The sequence below is a fragment of the Oxyura jamaicensis genome, assembly GCF_011077185.1.
Source record: "Oxyura jamaicensis isolate SHBP4307 breed ruddy duck chromosome 28 unlocalized genomic scaffold, BPBGC_Ojam_1.0 oxy28_random_OJ168, whole genome shotgun sequence".
Lineage (NCBI taxonomy): Eukaryota > Metazoa > Chordata > Aves > Anseriformes > Anatidae > Oxyura > Oxyura jamaicensis.
In genome coordinates, this window is record NW_023304840.1 from 3667 (window position 1) to 19123 (window position 15457).

The following is a 15457-nucleotide window of genomic DNA, read 5'->3' on the forward strand; positions in this document are numbered from 1 at the left end:
GGGGGTCCCTGCACACATGTGGGGGTCCCTGCACACATGGGGGTCCCTGCACACATGGGGGTCCCTGCACACATGTGCAGGTGCCGGCGGTGTCTCGGGGGTGCCCCCTCACACCCCCTCCATGCCGAGGGTCACCACCCACGCCCCCCCCCCCCCCATACACCGCCCCCGCTGCTGCCCTTGTAGGGGACGGGGACGGGGACGGGGTCACCCCGCAAGGCTCCAGCTCCCCGGGAGCCGCCGTACCGGGGTGCCGGTGCCGGTACCGGTGACCTTGGCGAGCCGGCCGCCCTGCGCAGCGCCGGGAGCCGGGGCAGGGCCGGGCCGGGCTCCCGGTGCCGCCCCCTGCGCGGAACCGCACCGGCAGCACCGGCAGCACCGGAGCTCTCCCGGGCCCCTGCCGGCGGCCGGCACCGGGCACGGGCGCCGCGGAGCCACGGTGAGTGCCGGGGAGGGGGCCGGGACAAACCCCCCACCCCCCCCTCCAAGCCCCCACCCCCGGTACCGGGACCTTTCTGCCGGTGGGAACCGGGGTTTGGGGCGTAGGGGGGTGCAGGGGGGGGGGTCGGACCGGTGTCCCCCCCCTCCAGCTCTGCGCTGCCCGCCCCCGGTTCCCGGTGTCCCGCAGCCCCGGCGCTCCCGCCGCAGTGCCCCGCACTGCAACACTGCACCGGGACCGCCGCCGGGGGAGGGGGGCGGGGGGGACGACGGGGGATGCCCGACCCCTGCCCGACCCCGGGACATGCGGGGGGACACGGCCCGGTGCCACCTTCCCACCAGCCGCGCACCCTCCCCGGCCCCCTGCGCGGGGGTCGCATCCCCTCGGCGGGGCGGGGGGGGGGGGGGGGGGGTAAATGTGGGGCACCGCGGGGACCGGGGATCGCAGCCCCCCCCACCCAGGGCACCCCATGTGGGGGGACAGGGTCCTCGTTTCCCAAGCGGGATTCGGGGCTGTCCCCAAAGAAGGGGGCTGCAGGGCCGGGTGGGCGGCTGGGGGGGGGGGATTCGGGCAGCTGCTGCCCCCTCCCGCGCCATCAGTTCAGTTTCCAGATGTGCCGGCGCTGCCATAAATAACTAAAGAGATCCAGCCCGCAGCGTGTGCCATGAAATATTCATCCCGGCTGTAACTGAGCGGGTGAAGCGGAGTTCAGCGCCGACGCAGCCCTGGCGGGGGTCCCGCGGGGTGGGGGATGCTCGGCGGGAGGCGGCGCGGGGTCTGGGCACCTTGGGTTGGGTGGGGGTCCCTGGGGGTTTTCTGTGCGGGATGTGGGGTGGGGAACAGCTGGGGCTGGGGGCTCCGATCTGCTGCTCTCCCGGCCTCTCCCCCCAAGCTGGGGTGCTGGGGGGTGTTGAGGGGGCTCGGTTCTCCCCCCAGATGCGCCCCCGAGGGTCCTGGGCCGCCGGCCCGGCCGCGCTTCTGCTCCTGGCCGGCATCCTCGCCTCCGACACGCCGCCCAGCCCCCGGGGACGGAAGAAGGTGGTCCATGTCATGGGTGAGTGGCCACACGGGGGGCTGCAGCAGGGTGCCAGGGTGGCCCCCCTCCATGGGAGCCTGCAGCCTTCGGGGCATTGGGTTTAGTGTTCCTTAAAGCACAATGGAGCTGCCCACGTGGTCTGAAAGCCCCCCAAAAGAAGGGAATTCCACCCCAAAAGCTGCCCTCCCTGCCTCCATGTGCCCCCTGACCCCATTGTCCCCACCGTGGCTCCTTCCCATCGTGCAGGGCTGAGCTCTGCGCCGGGGCAGGTTTGGGGACAGGGACGGCGCTGAGCTCGGTGTCCCTTGTAGAGGGGGACAGCGGGGCCGTGGTGGTGCAGACGGCCCCGGGGAAGGTGGTGACGCACCGGGGCGGCACCATCATCCTGCCCTGCCGCTACCACTACGACGTCTCGGCCCACGACCCCGATGAGATCCGCCTCAAGTGGACCAAGGTGACGGAGCCGATGGCCTTCGTGGACGTCTTCGTGGCCCTGGGGAAGGCGCGGCGGGCATTCGGCAGCTACCGCGGGCGCACGGCCCTGCAGGAGGACGGCTTCGGGGATGCCTCGCTCATCATCCGCAACGTCACCCTGCAGGACTATGGCCGCTACGAGTGCGAGGTCACCAACGAGCTCGAGGATGACACCGGCATGGTCAAGCTGGACCTTGAAGGTAGCGGCACGGCGCTGGCCCTGTGGGGCACGGGGACAAGGGGGGGACCCCGGGTGGCCCCACGGCATCCTCCAGGGGATGGCCAGGGCACCGTTCCCAGCGCTGCGTCCCCGAGCTCAGCTTTAGCCGCTTGTTTTTTCGCAGCGTTTGCCGTGTTTTATTGCATCTGTTATTGGCTTTTATTGTTGCTCCAGGTTTACGCGCTGGCAGCTCATAAATGGCAGAGACAGATAGCCGCGCGGCCTCGTAAAGCACCGGGGGTCCGGGACGCGTGGCAGCGTCGGTGCCGCACGTGGCTCTGAGCTGAACCGCGGCCTCGCTGCCTGTCGGGATGGGCTGAAACATTTTGGGGGCGCTGAGAAAAGGACTAAAGCTTTTTTAGGGGTTCAGGAGGCACGGCCATGCTGCTTGGGTGGCTGCGCACTCGCTGCGGGGACACCGGGTTTGGGCTCCACGTGGGCACCACCGGTGCCCCATGCCCCGCAGCGCCGGGCTGCTCCGTAACGCAGCGCCCTGATGCAGCTGCCCCCTTGGTTGGGTGCAAGGGGGGGACCCCAGGGTGATGCCCACACACCCCAGCCCTGCTCGCCGCCCCCCCCAGGTGTGATCTTCCCCTACCACCCGCGCCTGGGCCGCTACACCCTGAACTTCCACGAGGCGCAGCAGGCGTGCCTGCAGCAGGACGGCATCCTGGCCTCGCACGACCAGCTGCACCAGGCCTGGCTGGAGGGCATGGACTGGTGCAACGCGGGCTGGCTGGAGGACGGCTCCGTGCAGTACCCCATCTCCCGGCCGCGGGAGGAGTGCGGCCGCAAGGACACGCCGGTGGGGGTGCGCAACTACGGCTACCGGCACAAGGAGAGCGAGCACTACGACGCCTTCTGCTTCACCTCCAACCTCAACGGTAATGGTGGGGACGTGCAGGGGAAACTGAGGCACGGCTCCACTTTTTAGCTGGGTGGGTGGAGGGGTCTTTCCCCAGCACCGTGGTGGTGGGTCCCCGTGGAGAGAAGGGGTTGTTCCTCTCCTATTCCCCCTCCACACTGCTGCTGGGGTCCTGCCAGGTGCTGCCCAGCATCTCAGCCCTGGTTGAGAGCAGGAGGTGGCTGCACGTCCCTGCCCAGGACTCCCCATCTCATCAAGAAGGGTTTGGTGCTGGGAACCCTCGGCAGGGATCAGGACCCATCCACGTGCCCCTGTCACCGCCCAGGCTGGGACACCCGGTCCCGGCCAGGCTCCCGTATTCCCCGGGCAGGAGCAGGGGACGGAGGTAATTGCAGCAGCAAATGGCCCGGGTGATGGATGAGGCCGGGGCCATGCAAGACAGATCGGAGCCAGGAGGGCTCTGGGGCTGTGTAAATTCCTCCCGGCTGGCAGGGCAGCACGGAGGGGGGGCTCTGCGGATGTTTATTTAATGGTGGCAGGCAGGATAAATAGCGGGCGTAATCGCCACCAGGAGCCAGCGCCGGCCGCCGCCACGCAGCCCCCATAAATCTGCCCTCGCCAAGGTGCCGGCTGCTCGCCTCCTCCATCGCCTTCAACTGGGGGGGGCGGAGGAAAGGGGGGGTCCTGGCTCCCCACAGAGGTGGACGTGGGGCTGAGCAACCCACCCTGAGCATCCCTGCCCCGTTCCCCATCCATTGGGTACCAGATGCCGCACCCCAGCCTGGTCCCCACCCCGGACAGCCCCCCTTTTATTCCCCCTCCCCGCACCCCCCAGGCAAAGTCTACTTCCTGAAGACGTACCGCAAGCTGAGCTATGCCGAGGCGGTGCAAGCCTGCAAGAACAACGGGGCGGCCGTGGCCAAGGTGGGGCAGCTCTACGCCGCCTGGAAGATCCAGCTGCTGGACCGCTGCGAGGCCGGCTGGCTGGAGGACGGCAGCATCCGCTACCCCATCGTCAACCCGCGGGCGCGCTGCGGCGGCCGGGAGCCCGGCGTGCGCAACCTGGGCTTCCCGGACAAAAAGTACAAGCTTTTCGGGGTGTACTGCTTCAAGAAGGCTGGCGAGGCTGCCCCCGAGAAGGAGCAGGGCGGGGGGCACCCCAACCGTGTGTGATGCGGCTCCCCAAGGGGGCACCCAGCCCTGCGCGGCTGCGGAGCATCCTCAGACTGCTGGGAGCCCCCCGGGGTTGCGGCTCCGCACGTTGAACTGGAAGAGCCTGGGCAGTGCCAGCGCCTGCTCCGCTGTCACCAAAGCCCAGCGATGCTCGGGGAAAAAAACTGAGGCACCAAGAGGGGAAAGCGCTGAGCCGCACGGGCAGGAGGCCCGCGCTCGGGGCCGGTGCCAGCTCCCCAGCCCACCTGCAGTTATCGCTTAGAAATCAGCGCATTGCATGTGCAAAAAGCCTGGCAGGAGCAAAGCGGGACCGAGCCCCCCGCCGAGGCTGTGCAGCGCCAAACCCAGCCTTGGGGACACCGCAGATAACATGCAGTGAACCCCTCAAAATTATGTCGCTGGTGCAGGCTGAGCCACGCACCCGCAGCGCCTGCTCGGGGCTGGGCGCTGCAGCCTCTCGCCTTCACGCTTGGCTTAGAGCAGAAGCGGCCGTGGCCACCAGACACCCTCAGATGCTGGCCCAGGCCCCGGACCCGGCCGGGTGCCGGCTCCAGGTTTCGTGCAGCCCCGGTGCTGCGAGCTGGACTTAGGTGAAATAAAAGCTTCGGCTGCTTTCGAGAGCTGAGCCAGGCTCCCGTGTGTCCTTCTGCCGGTGGCTGCTGGAGAGGGGCCTGGAGGGGCAGCGTGGGCGCAGGAGGAACCTGGGGTGCTCTGAGCCATGGGACTGCGCTCACCCCACGCTCCCACTGGCCTGGCCGGGCACTGCTCCTGATTTCTCTCCATATTCAAAGCCCCACTGGCCCTGGCACCACCGCTCCCAGCTGGAGCTGAGCACGCTTTGAGGCTTCCCCGGGAGCATCCCAGCTGTGGCATCCCTACAGATTTATCAGGACCAGGTGAGCAGGGGGAGCAGTTTCAAGGCACCGCGGTGCCAGCAGCAACTCATGAGCCCCCGCGGGGACAGCAGGGCACGGGCAGGGGACGGGGACCCCACGGTCCCTCATGCCAGAGGGGGCTCAGCAGCCGCGTGGGGCTTCCTCTGCGCCGAGCCCAGCTGAGCACAGTCCATCCATCACCTTTACGGCCTCCCAGCACTGATGAAAATAAATAGCTGCCGGGAGGTGACACTCCTGGCCACCGGGACCCCCAGGAGTGGAGCACGGGGCCGGGGGCCACCGGAGCCCCAGGTGATGGTTGTCACCCGCTGACGGATGGCAGCCGGGGAGGTGACGCTGCCCCTGCACCCGGGGCTAACGCAGGCAGCGCCCCGGTGAATTCATCAGGCTCACCGCCGGCGTGATTCACGAGCGGGGCTGGCGAAACAAGCCGGCGGAGAAGGATTGTGTTTGCTTCAAATTAATTTAGGGGTGCCAAAAGGAACCAGATGGAGAGCGCCATTACCGTGCGCCGGGTCCCCGCCAAGTCAAGCCTTCTCTGCGGAGGGACCGTCCCCGCGTCCCCGCTCCTCCGGGACCCCAGGAAAGGGCAGGGTTGGGGCCACGGAAGTGTTAAAAAAATTTATTAAAATGTCCAGCAGTACAGAAACGCAGAGAGTCAGAAATGCCACGGAGGAGGAGAGGGGGAGAAAGGGAACGGGACACGGCAGTCACGTCGCAAACAGCAGAGATCAGAAAGCGCCGTACACACACACGCCAACTCCAACGGGGAACCGACAATGAACGGAAAAGGGAAAATCCAACCCCAAAACCAGCCGGGAGGGCCCTGGTGCGGGGTAGCCCCGCGAGCCGGGGCAGGGCAGGGACGGGGACCCCGTGCCGGGCGTGGGGACGTCCCGCGGGCAGGACCGGGGCGCTGGGGACACCGGCCGGGGCAGGAAGACGGGGAGGCTGTTAAAAAACCGGAGCCATCCAAGGGGATGCGATGGCCAAGGGCAGTCGGGGTGATGGGTGGGGGGCTGCTGCATGACCCCCCCCAAAACCTGGAGGGGACCAGACCCCAGCAGGGGCAATCAGCCAGCTGCAGAACAGCCCCCCCAGGGCTCCACGGGGATTTGGGGGGTCCCCGTGCGGGGCTGGGGGCTCGACCCTGGGGTGCGGGCACGGCACCGCGGGGTCGAGGACTGAGCGTGGGGCATGCGGGGAGGGCTGGGGACGCACACGCTGCCGCCCCCGCCGGATCCTATTCCCTACGGGGCCGGGCATCCTAGGAGCTAAAGCAAAGGGGGGGGTTATAAAAGAAGGGTGGGTGGGAGGGAAGGGGGTCGGGAAACGTCACCAGGTCCCATCCCGGAGACGGCTGGTCCCGGGGCGCCCGCGGGGGGCCCTTGTGCTTGCTGCTCCCCCCCCCCCCGGCTCTAGAAGTAGTGGCCCTCCTCCATCCAGTCCAGCCGGAGGTGCTTGCGGTGTTTTCGCCGCTCCTTGCGGGGTTTGTGGTGGTGGTGCTGGTGGTGGGGGTGGCTGTGGCGGTGCCGGTGGTGCCGCCGCGCCCGGTGCGACCGCCTGGCTAACGGGGGGCAAAGAGCGGGGGGCCGGGGGGGTCAGGGAGCCCCCAGCCCCACGCACCGTTCCCGGACTCCCCCCTCTACCCCCCAGCCCCTCACTAACGTTTTGTGCAGAGGATTTTGGGCCGGTCCCACTTGCCGTTGCTGTGGCACTTGATGGTGGGGATGTGGCGCTGGGTGAAGCCCTCCTCGCACTGGTAGCGCACGCTGGAGTGGATGCTGTACTTCTCCTTCTTCTTCCCCACGGCGAAGGCGTTCTCCACCTCCGGCGGGGGCCCGCACAGCACTGGGGGGGGGGACGGACGGACACAGAGACCCCGTCAGCCACCACCCGGACCCCAGCACCGAGGGGAGGGGACGTGGGGACACCCTACGCACACCGCCGGGACCGAGCGGCGGCGATGGCTTCGTTACGGAGCCCCATCCATCGAGAGGTTCCTCTGCCAGCTCTGCAAGGTGTTCCCGAGGATTTACATAGGTAATTAACGGCCTTATCGGGGTGAGCACATCGTTACGCGCGGCCGGCGGGGGGGGGGGTGGGGGGGGGGCGCGCTCCTCCGGCTCACGAGGAACAGCTGGAGGTTAATATAACTTTCAAGATAAGGAATGAGAACTTAATGGTTTTAATGGCGGCAAATTAAGCAAATTAAAGTGGAGAGGGAAGAATTAACCGTGGGGAAAAAATATATCTGTAATGGGGATTAAGGGGGAGCTGCTCGAGTTTGCCTTGGTGAGGGGCCCGGAGAGGTTTCCTGAGGATGAGGAGGTGCCTGGAGGCTGCAGGGTGGGGATGGGGGTGCTGGGGGCCATGGGATGGGGATGGAGGATGCAGGATGGGGGTGCTGGGGGCCATGGGACGGGGATGCAGGATGGGGATGCAGGACGGGGATACTGAGAGCCACGGGATGGGGATGAAGGATGGGGATGTGGGATGGGGATGATGGGGGCCATGGGATGAGAATGAAGGACGGGGATGCTGGGATGGGGATGCCCTGGGGCCGCCCCCATCCCGCCTTTCTTGTACCTGTGCCTTTCTTGCAGATGTAGGGCAGGTTGTAGTTGCAGGGCACGTCGTTCCACTTGCCGATCTCGTGGGACACCAGCACCACGCAGTCCTCGCCGCCCGCGAAGAAATTGTCGGGTTGGTTCTCCCGCCAGTTCTCGTATTGCTGGTGGGAAACGAGGGGGGGGTGGGTGATGAGAGCACCCGCACCCCGCGCCCCAGCAGGAGCCACCTCCGCGGGCCTCACCAAGCCGGTGTTGTCCGTCCACTGGAAGTCCTGCTCCACGATTCTGTCATTGAGCCCGATCCAGGTGTTCTCGTGCCCAAAACCTGGCGAGAGAGGGGTGAGGGGGGGGGTCCCCGATCACCGACACCTGCACCCATAGGTGAGGAGCACCCAGGGGTGCCGGTGGCTGGAAAGCTCCAGGAGCAGGAGCCCTCTGGGCTGCAGGATTCGTGGCTGGAGAGTGGTGGGGATCCTCCTGTCGGTGCAGGAGGGACATGGGGACTTGTGCCAGCGCCGGGGGGGCCCTCTCCTCGCCCGCTGCCCCCTCCGGACCCCGAGCCACAACAGCCTCAGAGTGGCGTGGAAATGGCCCAAACTGGAAACGCGGGGAGCAGCCCCAGCATGGCAGGGAGTGCTGAGCACTGGGATGGGGTCAGCCCCATCCCTGCCACCCCCCCTGAGCCCCGTACTGTTGATGAAGCCGTGCTCCTCCTGCGAGTGGATGCTGGTGAGGTGCCCGGCGCGGCGGCGGCAGTCCCTCTCCGCGTCCTCCCAGGAGCGCCGGCGGGAGAAGTAGCGGTAGCAGTGGCCCTGGAACTTGTGCCAGTTGTGGTCGCAGCCCTCCGTGTCTGCGGGGACACGGGGACACTGGGGACCGGGGCCACCCCCCAGCACCCTGGGGTGCACGGAGGCGCTCCCCACTGCGGGGGAGGCTCCTAGGTCCCGCTCCTGGTCCCCAAAAGGGCAGGGGCTGGGTTTGCCCAGCGATGCTGCCCTTGGGGGGGGGTTGATGATGGGGCTGTGCCCTGCCCCGTGCCTCTCTGCCCACCTTTCTCGCAGCGGCTGCCCCCGTAGCTGGGCAGGCAGAGGCAGACGAAGGAGTTGACCTCGTCGATGCAGGTGCCGCCGTTCTGGCAGGGGCTCGACAGGCAGTCATCGATGTCTGCGGGGACGGCAGGGGGCTGCGGGCGCGCCGAGACCCCCGGCACCCTCCTGCCCACGCCGGCCCCACCGGCAGCACGTGCACGGCACATGGGCATGCTCACCGATCTCGCAGTTCTCCCCGGTGAAGCCCTGGGCGCAGCTGCAGCTGCAGACGGAGCCGTTGGCGTGGCAGGTCCCGCCGTGCAGGCACGGGTTGTTCTGGCACGGGTCGGCCGGAGCTGCGGGGCAGGAGCGGGTGCCGTCACGGGGGGCACCCCGGGGCTTCGCCCCTACCCACCCCCTTGCCCCCATCATGCTGCACCATGCACCAGGACGCGCGACACCAGCCCCAGCTCCTTGCTGGCAGCGTGGGGACAGCGCAAACCCAGTCCTGGTCCTGCCTGGGGGCTTGGCACATGGACCACGGTGACTTTTCCGCCCCTCATTGGCTCTAAATCTCACATATATTTGTTACATGTATTTATTTTTTTCCCCAGACACCAACAGGCTGTGTATGCTCAACCCCCCCCCCCGCCAGGAGCTGCCTCGCTAGCTATTATTATTAGCGACTGCGAATATTAAACATTTAGGAGGACGCTTTCCTGGCTCACGTTAATGGCTCTGCTCACCCTGAGGAGCCCCGGGTAGGCGCTGAACCTGCCACAGGCACAAAGCCAGCACCAAAGTCCCCGACGAGCCCTCTGGCTTGGATAAAGCCTCTGCCTTGAGCCCGACCCCACGGGTCCGCACGGTGCCCAGCGTCCCCAGCACCCCGATCCCGTGGCACCGTGCTCACCGTGCCGGCTGGCGTTGCCGGTGCCCGTCCAAGCCAGCAGCTCCCTCTCCTCCAGCAAGGGCTCCTCGCCGCTCCCGCTGTCGGCATCCAGCAGTGGGGCCCCCCCGGGCCCCCCCGTTGTGGACGGCTCAAAGAGCGGCTCTGCGCTCGGAGACCCGGGCACCTCCGGCACCCATGGGTGGGGGGCGGTGGGTGACGGCCAGGGGGTGTCAGTGGGGGCTGAGGGGTGGGTGGCCAGAGTGGGGGGGTCTTCCCTCTTCGCCTCCCCCGAGGTGTCCTCGCTGGGGCTGGGGGGCTGCCGGGGGGCCAGGGGGTGCAGGAGGTGCTCGGCTCCCTCCAGCTCCGGTGCCGTGGGGCTCACGGTTCGTGGGGCGCCTGTGGACCCCTCCTCTGCCTCCCCCGTGCCCTCCACCGGCCACTCGGAGCCAGCCCGTGGGGTCACCTCACTGGCCATGGGTGAAGGCGAGGGGACGTCCCGTGCCACGGGGGTGACGGCTGCTTCGTCCCTCGGCTCAGCCGTCCCTGTCCCCACGTCACCGTACCCAGCCGGGTGCTCGTGGGCAGGTTCAGCCCCCATTTCGGGTGTCCCCTGGGGAGCTGTGGGGCTCAGCCCACCCTGATGGGGATGGGGAGAAGCCGCCACTGTGGTGCCAGGGAGCCCCATGGGCAGGTGGAGGAAGGTCACTGCCTTCCTCTGCCTCTCCAGTGAGCCTTCTCCCAGGGCCCCGCTGCCATCACCACCGGGCTGCGGGGACGTTTCAGGGAAATCGGCCACCAGCGGGGCTGGGGGCAGCGGGGGCCGTGGTGGGACGGGGTCACCATCCTCCTTGGGAGGGGTGTCCCCAGAGAAGTCCTCGGTGGCATCCACAGGCAGCCAGGGGGAGTCACCGCGGGCGCTGGGGCCATGGGGCGGTGTCCCCACCGCGGTGACATCCTGGTGGTCAGCAGCACCATGGGGAGCCACGGGGGTGGGTGGTGACGGTGGCAGGGACGTCCGTGCAGCCCCCCCGGGACCACGCGGGGCCGTGCGGGGGCTCCACTGTGGAGAATCCCTCGGTGACGGGGGCACCAGGGCAGTGGCCGGTGCCAGCAGCTCTGCAAGAGATGGCACAAGGTGGGGTCCCCTGGGCTGGAGCACTCCAATGCCACTGTCACCACCCCCCCACCCCCCCAAGCATCACTTACTGTGGCCGATCTCATCCTCCACCTCGTTGGAGAGCGGGTAGGGACCCCCCCCAGGGGGGCTCTCAGCACCGGTGTGGGCGATGCTCCACGTCTCCACCGCGTTGGCTGCCGCCCCCTTCACCTCCAGGGCCAGGATGGGGGCGTGAGTGACTGTCCCCACTGGGTCCCCGGCCACCGTAGGGTCCCCAGCCACCGGGGGGTCCTCGGCCACTGGGGGGTCCTCAGCCACCGGGGGGTCCTCAGCCACTGGGGGGTCCTCAGCCACTGGGGGGTCCCGGATCTGCCGCTGCAGCTGGAAGTAGCGCCCGTTCAGCCCGGCATAGCTGCTCCGTCTGGGGGCACCTGAGCTGCCCAGCGGGGTGCTGGGGGTCTCTGCTGCCGTGCCAGGGACCGTCCCCAAGCCAGGCGGTGCTGTCGGTGAGCCGGTGACCTCCTGGGCTGGGCTTTGGGACTGTGGCAGCAGGGCGACCGGGGGCTCCTCGGCACCGGGGGCTTCTTGCACAGGCGGTGCTGGGCTGCTGCTGGCCGGATCCTGCTGGGTGCTCGCAGGCGCCTGGTCCACCACGTTGAGGGCTTCGTCCTCGTGGGGCCACAGCGGCGAGGAGGTGGTGGCTGGCGGCAGGGCCGTGCCATTGGCCCCGGGGATGTCCCCGTGCCACGCTGCCACGCTCACCGCCCGCAGCTGCTCATCCTCATCCTCCCCCGGCCCCCCAGCCCCCGGCTGCGGCAGGAGGCCGACACGTGGGGTGTCCCCAGATGTGGCCAGGTCTTCGTGCTCCTCCGTGTGCTCCACCAGCACGTTGTTGCTGCCCGGCGGGTCGGGCGTGGGCAGCTCCTGCTCCTTCTGCCCCGCGTGCGCTGCGGTGAAATCAGCGGCATCCAGCGTGTCCGCTGTGGGGAGGAGGACCGGGGGTGAGCTGGGTGCCTGGGACACCAGTGGGGACCCGGTGGCGGCACCGCAGCCCGTCTCCGTTACCTTTGTAGCAGTAAGCATCAAACTTGGAGGCCGGCTGGGGGAAGCCGGTGCGGTTGGGGAACTGGTAGAGGGTCCTGACGCCCGAGGCCTCGCCGCCGCATTTCCTGCGCGGGACCCTGATGGGGTAGCGGACGCTGCCGTCCGCCAGCCAGCCGGGGTCGCACTGGTCCAAGCCATCGCGCCAGGCCAGGTAGAGCTGCCCCGTGGTGGCCAACGAAGCCCCCCGGGCCCGGCAGTGCCTCCAGGCCCCCTGCAAGGTGAACCGTCCCGGCGCCGTGGCGTAAAACACCTTCCCTGCAAGAGAGCGGAGCTCGTCAGAAAGCCGTCACCATCCCCAAGGGTGGCACCGAGCGCCCCAAGGGATGTCCCCAGGCACGTGCCCGCCACCACGGTGCCGCTTGCCTTGCAGCTCCCGTGCGTAGCAGTAGACATCGTACACTTCTCCGGGCTCCCTCTGCCCGTAGCTGCGGACGCCGGGGAGGCTGTTGCGGTCCCCGTAGCAGCCGGGCCGGGACAGCGTGATGGGGTACCTGCGGGAGAGGGGCACGGGGGGGTGCTCAGCTCCGTGGCTGCCCACGACAAGGGGTACCCACACCACGCTCTTACCGCACGCTCTGGTCAGCCAGCCAGCCTGCGTCGCAGTTGTCGTAGCCGTCCTCGAAGGCGGCCTGGAGGTGCTGGGGCGAGGCGATGACGGCCGAGTTGTCCAGGCAGGCGCGCTGGGCAGCAGCGAAGGTCAGCGCGTAGCGCTCCCCCGCCGGGCGGTAGTGGAAGACAACGCCTGGAAGGCGAGCGGACGGCGCGGCTCGCACGGGGTGCGCAGTGTGCGTGGCTTGCACGGGGTGCGTGAGGTGCACAGCTCGCAGAAGGGGTGCGGGGCACTTGGGCTGCGTGGCTCGGATGGGACACGGGTGCACGGCTTGTAGGGTGTGCGCCCCTTGTGTGGGGTACAGGGCTTGTGTGGGGCACATGGGGCGCACAGCTTGCACAGGGTGCGTGGCACGCGTGGCTCACACGAGGGGCGCAGAGTGTACGGGGTGCGTGCCTTGGGGTGCAGGTACAGGGCTTGTACAAGGTACGGGGCTTGTATGGAGTGCGTGGTTTGCGCAGGGGACGCAGGGTGCACGGCTTGCACAGGGCGCGTGGTGTGCACGGCTCGCACGGTGTGCACAGCTCGCATGGCGTGCACGGCTCACACAGGCGCCCCCAGGCACACAGCACGATGCCCCGCGACTCACCCGTCACCTCGAGGGGCAGCAGGTCCTGCTCATCGTCGATGCCGGCCACCACCTCGCAGCGGTACAGCCCCGCGTCGCTGGCGCGGGCGGCGCGCAGCAGCAGCGTGGCGTTGTAGCGGTCGCGGGGGTAGCCGGGCAGCGACACCCGGCCCTCGTAGGCTTTCACCACCTTCACCGCATTGTCCTTGGCCACCAGGATGGGGACGTCCTCCCTCTGGCCGGTGGCCGAGCGCACCTTGCTCCATTTGACGCGGGGAGGGTCCGGGGGCTCGTTGGGCCCCAGTGAGGCGGAGGGCTGGAGCAGGAAGAGGCAGGGCAGGGCCACGGGCTCCCCCAGCCCCGCGCGCACAGCCTGCTGCTGCACCCGGTTGATGTGGATCACCTTCCCATCGTCCTGGGAGCCTGCGGGGAGAGGCGCCCAGATACCACGGGGATGGGCGGCGCGAGCTCCCGCAGGGCTCTGGGGCTGCTGGGGGGGGTTTGTCCACAGCGTGGGGGGGAGCTGGGGGGGTGGGAGGGCATTGCAGGGTCTTGTTCCATCCCTGCCCTGCGATTCGGTGGCACCCAACCCCACTGGGGGAAAGCCACCCACCCCTGAGCAGGGATAAAGCACGGCAGCGATAAAGACCTCCTCCTCCTCCTCCTCCTCCCGCACTAATCCTGCCCACCCCGGGCACCCTCCCACAAATCCCATAACTCCAGGAAAGCCCCAAGCGCTGCTCTCCCTGCCCGCATTGGGATCGGTGGCGGATGCTCCCCGCAGAGCCAAGCTGGCTGGGGACAGCCACTAATCCCAGTGCGGGCACCCCCACCCTGTTCCCACTCCATCGCAGCCACAAAGCTTCACCCCGAGCCTCTCACTCCCTAGGGGTTCCAGGGGTCCCAAAGCCCCCCGGGAGCAGGACGTCACCGTGCCCATGCCATGCGGGATGGGGACACGGGGTGGGCAGAAAGGATCCGGCCCCAGAGATGCAGCAAAGCCACCCGCGGGGGACAGCTCGGCGGAGGGGGGGTGCTGAGCCAGCAGGATTAAGGGTTTAAGGTCTCGCCTGCGGGGAGCCCAGCACGAGGGGGGGATCACGGCTGCCTGGGGGGGCTTTTCCCTCGCTAATCCCCTGCCGGCCCCTCCAGGTCCTGCGTTTTATCCCAGGGCATCACGCGGGCACCGCGGGAGCCTGCAGAGCCATCCCCCTCCCGCAGCCGGTTGTTCTTCGCCCTAACTCTTCATTAGTGCTGGTAGTTCATTATTTGTGCCTGTTTCCTCTTCTTGGCTAATTATCCCCAGCTACTTCGCGCCGCCGGCAGGCGACGGCTCCTTGCTCTTCGCCCACAAGCTGGCTGCCCCTGCTCGCAGCTGGCAGGGGGCAGGATCCGTCCCCCCGGCTGCCACTTACCCAGCACGGCGATGGGGAGCAGGGAGAGCCCGAGCAGGATCCAGCAGCCGGCATCCCCCATCACCTGGACCATCCTTGACCTGCAACGAGAGCGGGGGGCTCGGATTCTCGCCGCCCCCCGTTTGCCCGGCGGCATGCCATCGGTCCCCGAACTGCCACAGGGCCACGGTGACACCGGACCCCCCCCCCACCCCCCGGGAGGCGCGGGGAGGAGCAGGATTAGCCCCGTTAGCAGGAGAGCATGAGCCTGGGGACGAGTTTGGTTTCGCTGCCGGTGCCACCCACGGTGACATCCCTGCGCCTCTGCTACGGGGGCGCGGGCACACCCCGGGGTCCTGCAGGCTCCCCCCAGCCTGGCCGTGCAGGATGCGGCCCCATTAACATGCAGCGGATGCCTCCGGCTGCCGGAGCCGGTGTGGAGCATAAAACCGGCAACGCCGCTCACCGAAAAGCTCCCATCCATCTGCTTCACTGCAGCAACGATCAGTGCTTTCTAAATCATTCGGTCCCCGGCCTGGGAGGGATGCTCAGCACCCCCCTGGTTCTGACACCGACCACCAGCACGGCCCTGCCCCGTCCCCTGGCTGGGATGGGGACCGCCTGGTTTTGGGGACACGGCCCCCCGACCCTCCTGAGCTGCAGCTTTCGGCTCAGCCCGTGGCTTCCCCGCTCCCCGATGCTCCATTTTCCAGCCCTTGATTCCTCCCCCTGTCCCTTCTGCTTTTATGGGACAAAAATAGAAATAAAGAGTGAAACGGCAAGAAAAAAAAAAGGAGACCCCCCGCGTTCGGCGCTGGAAAACGGCCTTTGGGGGGGGCACAGAGCTGGGTTTTATTTCACCTGTTCTACAGAAGAAAGCATTTGCAGTCCCAGCAGCTGCCCCTTCTCTCTAGCACAGCTCCGGGGGGCTTTCAGCCTCCAAAACCTGCCGCTAATAAAAACTGAGGGGGTCGCCTGGACCCCCAGCGTGGCTCTGCACCGTGCCTTAGCGTATCTGCAGGAGGGAAGGATGCGGCTGGGGACGGCCTCTGCGGCTCGCTGCAAAGT

The 15457-nt window shown here is 68.1% G+C and overlaps 2 protein-coding genes across 3 annotated transcripts in view; one reads left to right on the plus strand and one right to left on the minus strand.

Moving 5' to 3' along the window:
- Positions 1-268: 268 nt before the first annotated feature.
- HAPLN4 (hyaluronan and proteoglycan link protein 4) lies at positions 269-4832 on the plus strand. The gene is made up of 5 exons (XM_035313125.1): positions 269-439; positions 1376-1493; positions 1787-2149; positions 2751-3053; positions 3870-4832. Exons 2-5 carry the CDS (start codon positions 1376-1378, stop codon positions 4205-4207), a joined length of 1122 nt encoding a protein of 373 aa, XP_035169016.1. The 5' UTR covers positions 269-439; the 3' UTR covers positions 4208-4832.
- Positions 4833-6021: 1189 nt separating this feature from the next.
- Positions 6022-15457, minus strand: part of NCAN (neurocan) — a 13057-nt gene continuing 3621 nt past the window's right edge. The window contains exons 2-15 of one of the 2 annotated variants that reach the window (XM_035313123.1): positions 14411-14493; positions 13017-13418; positions 12385-12559; positions 12181-12308; positions 11779-12072; positions 10803-11693; positions 9618-10712; positions 8944-9060; positions 8727-8840; positions 8368-8526; positions 7919-8001; positions 7693-7837; positions 6772-6954; positions 6022-6666 (exon numbers count right to left, since the gene is read on the minus strand). In XM_035313123.1, coding sequence (XP_035169014.1) covers positions 6371-6666; positions 6772-6954; positions 7693-7837; positions 7919-8001; positions 8368-8526; positions 8727-8840; positions 8944-9060; positions 9618-10712; positions 10803-11693; positions 11779-12072; positions 12181-12308; positions 12385-12559; positions 13017-13418; positions 14411-14483 — 4155 coding nt within the window. In that variant the 5' untranslated portion in view covers positions 14484-14493 and the 3' untranslated portion in view covers positions 6022-6370. Of the gene's footprint in view, positions 6671-6771; positions 6955-7692; positions 7838-7918; positions 8002-8367; positions 8527-8726; positions 8841-8943; positions 9061-9617; positions 10713-10802; positions 11694-11778; positions 12073-12180; positions 12309-12384; positions 12560-13016; positions 13419-14410; positions 14494-15457 lie in introns of both variants that reach the window. The other variant, XM_035313124.1, reaches the window with a different exon arrangement.

Bases quoted from the DNA above. Each gene is read 5' to 3' on its own strand.
- HAPLN4 (XM_035313125.1), top strand. From the start codon at position 1,376: ATGCGCCCCCGAGGGTCCTGGGCCGCCGGCCCGGCCGCGCTTCTGCTC. The intron at 1,494-1,786 runs GTGAGTGGCCAC...TGTCCCTTGTAG, and splicing joins GAAGGTGGTCCATGTCATGG to AGGGGGACAGCGGGGCCGTG. The intron at 2,150-2,750 runs GTAGCGGCACGG...CGCCCCCCCCAG, and splicing joins GGTCAAGCTGGACCTTGAAG to GTGTGATCTTCCCCTACCAC.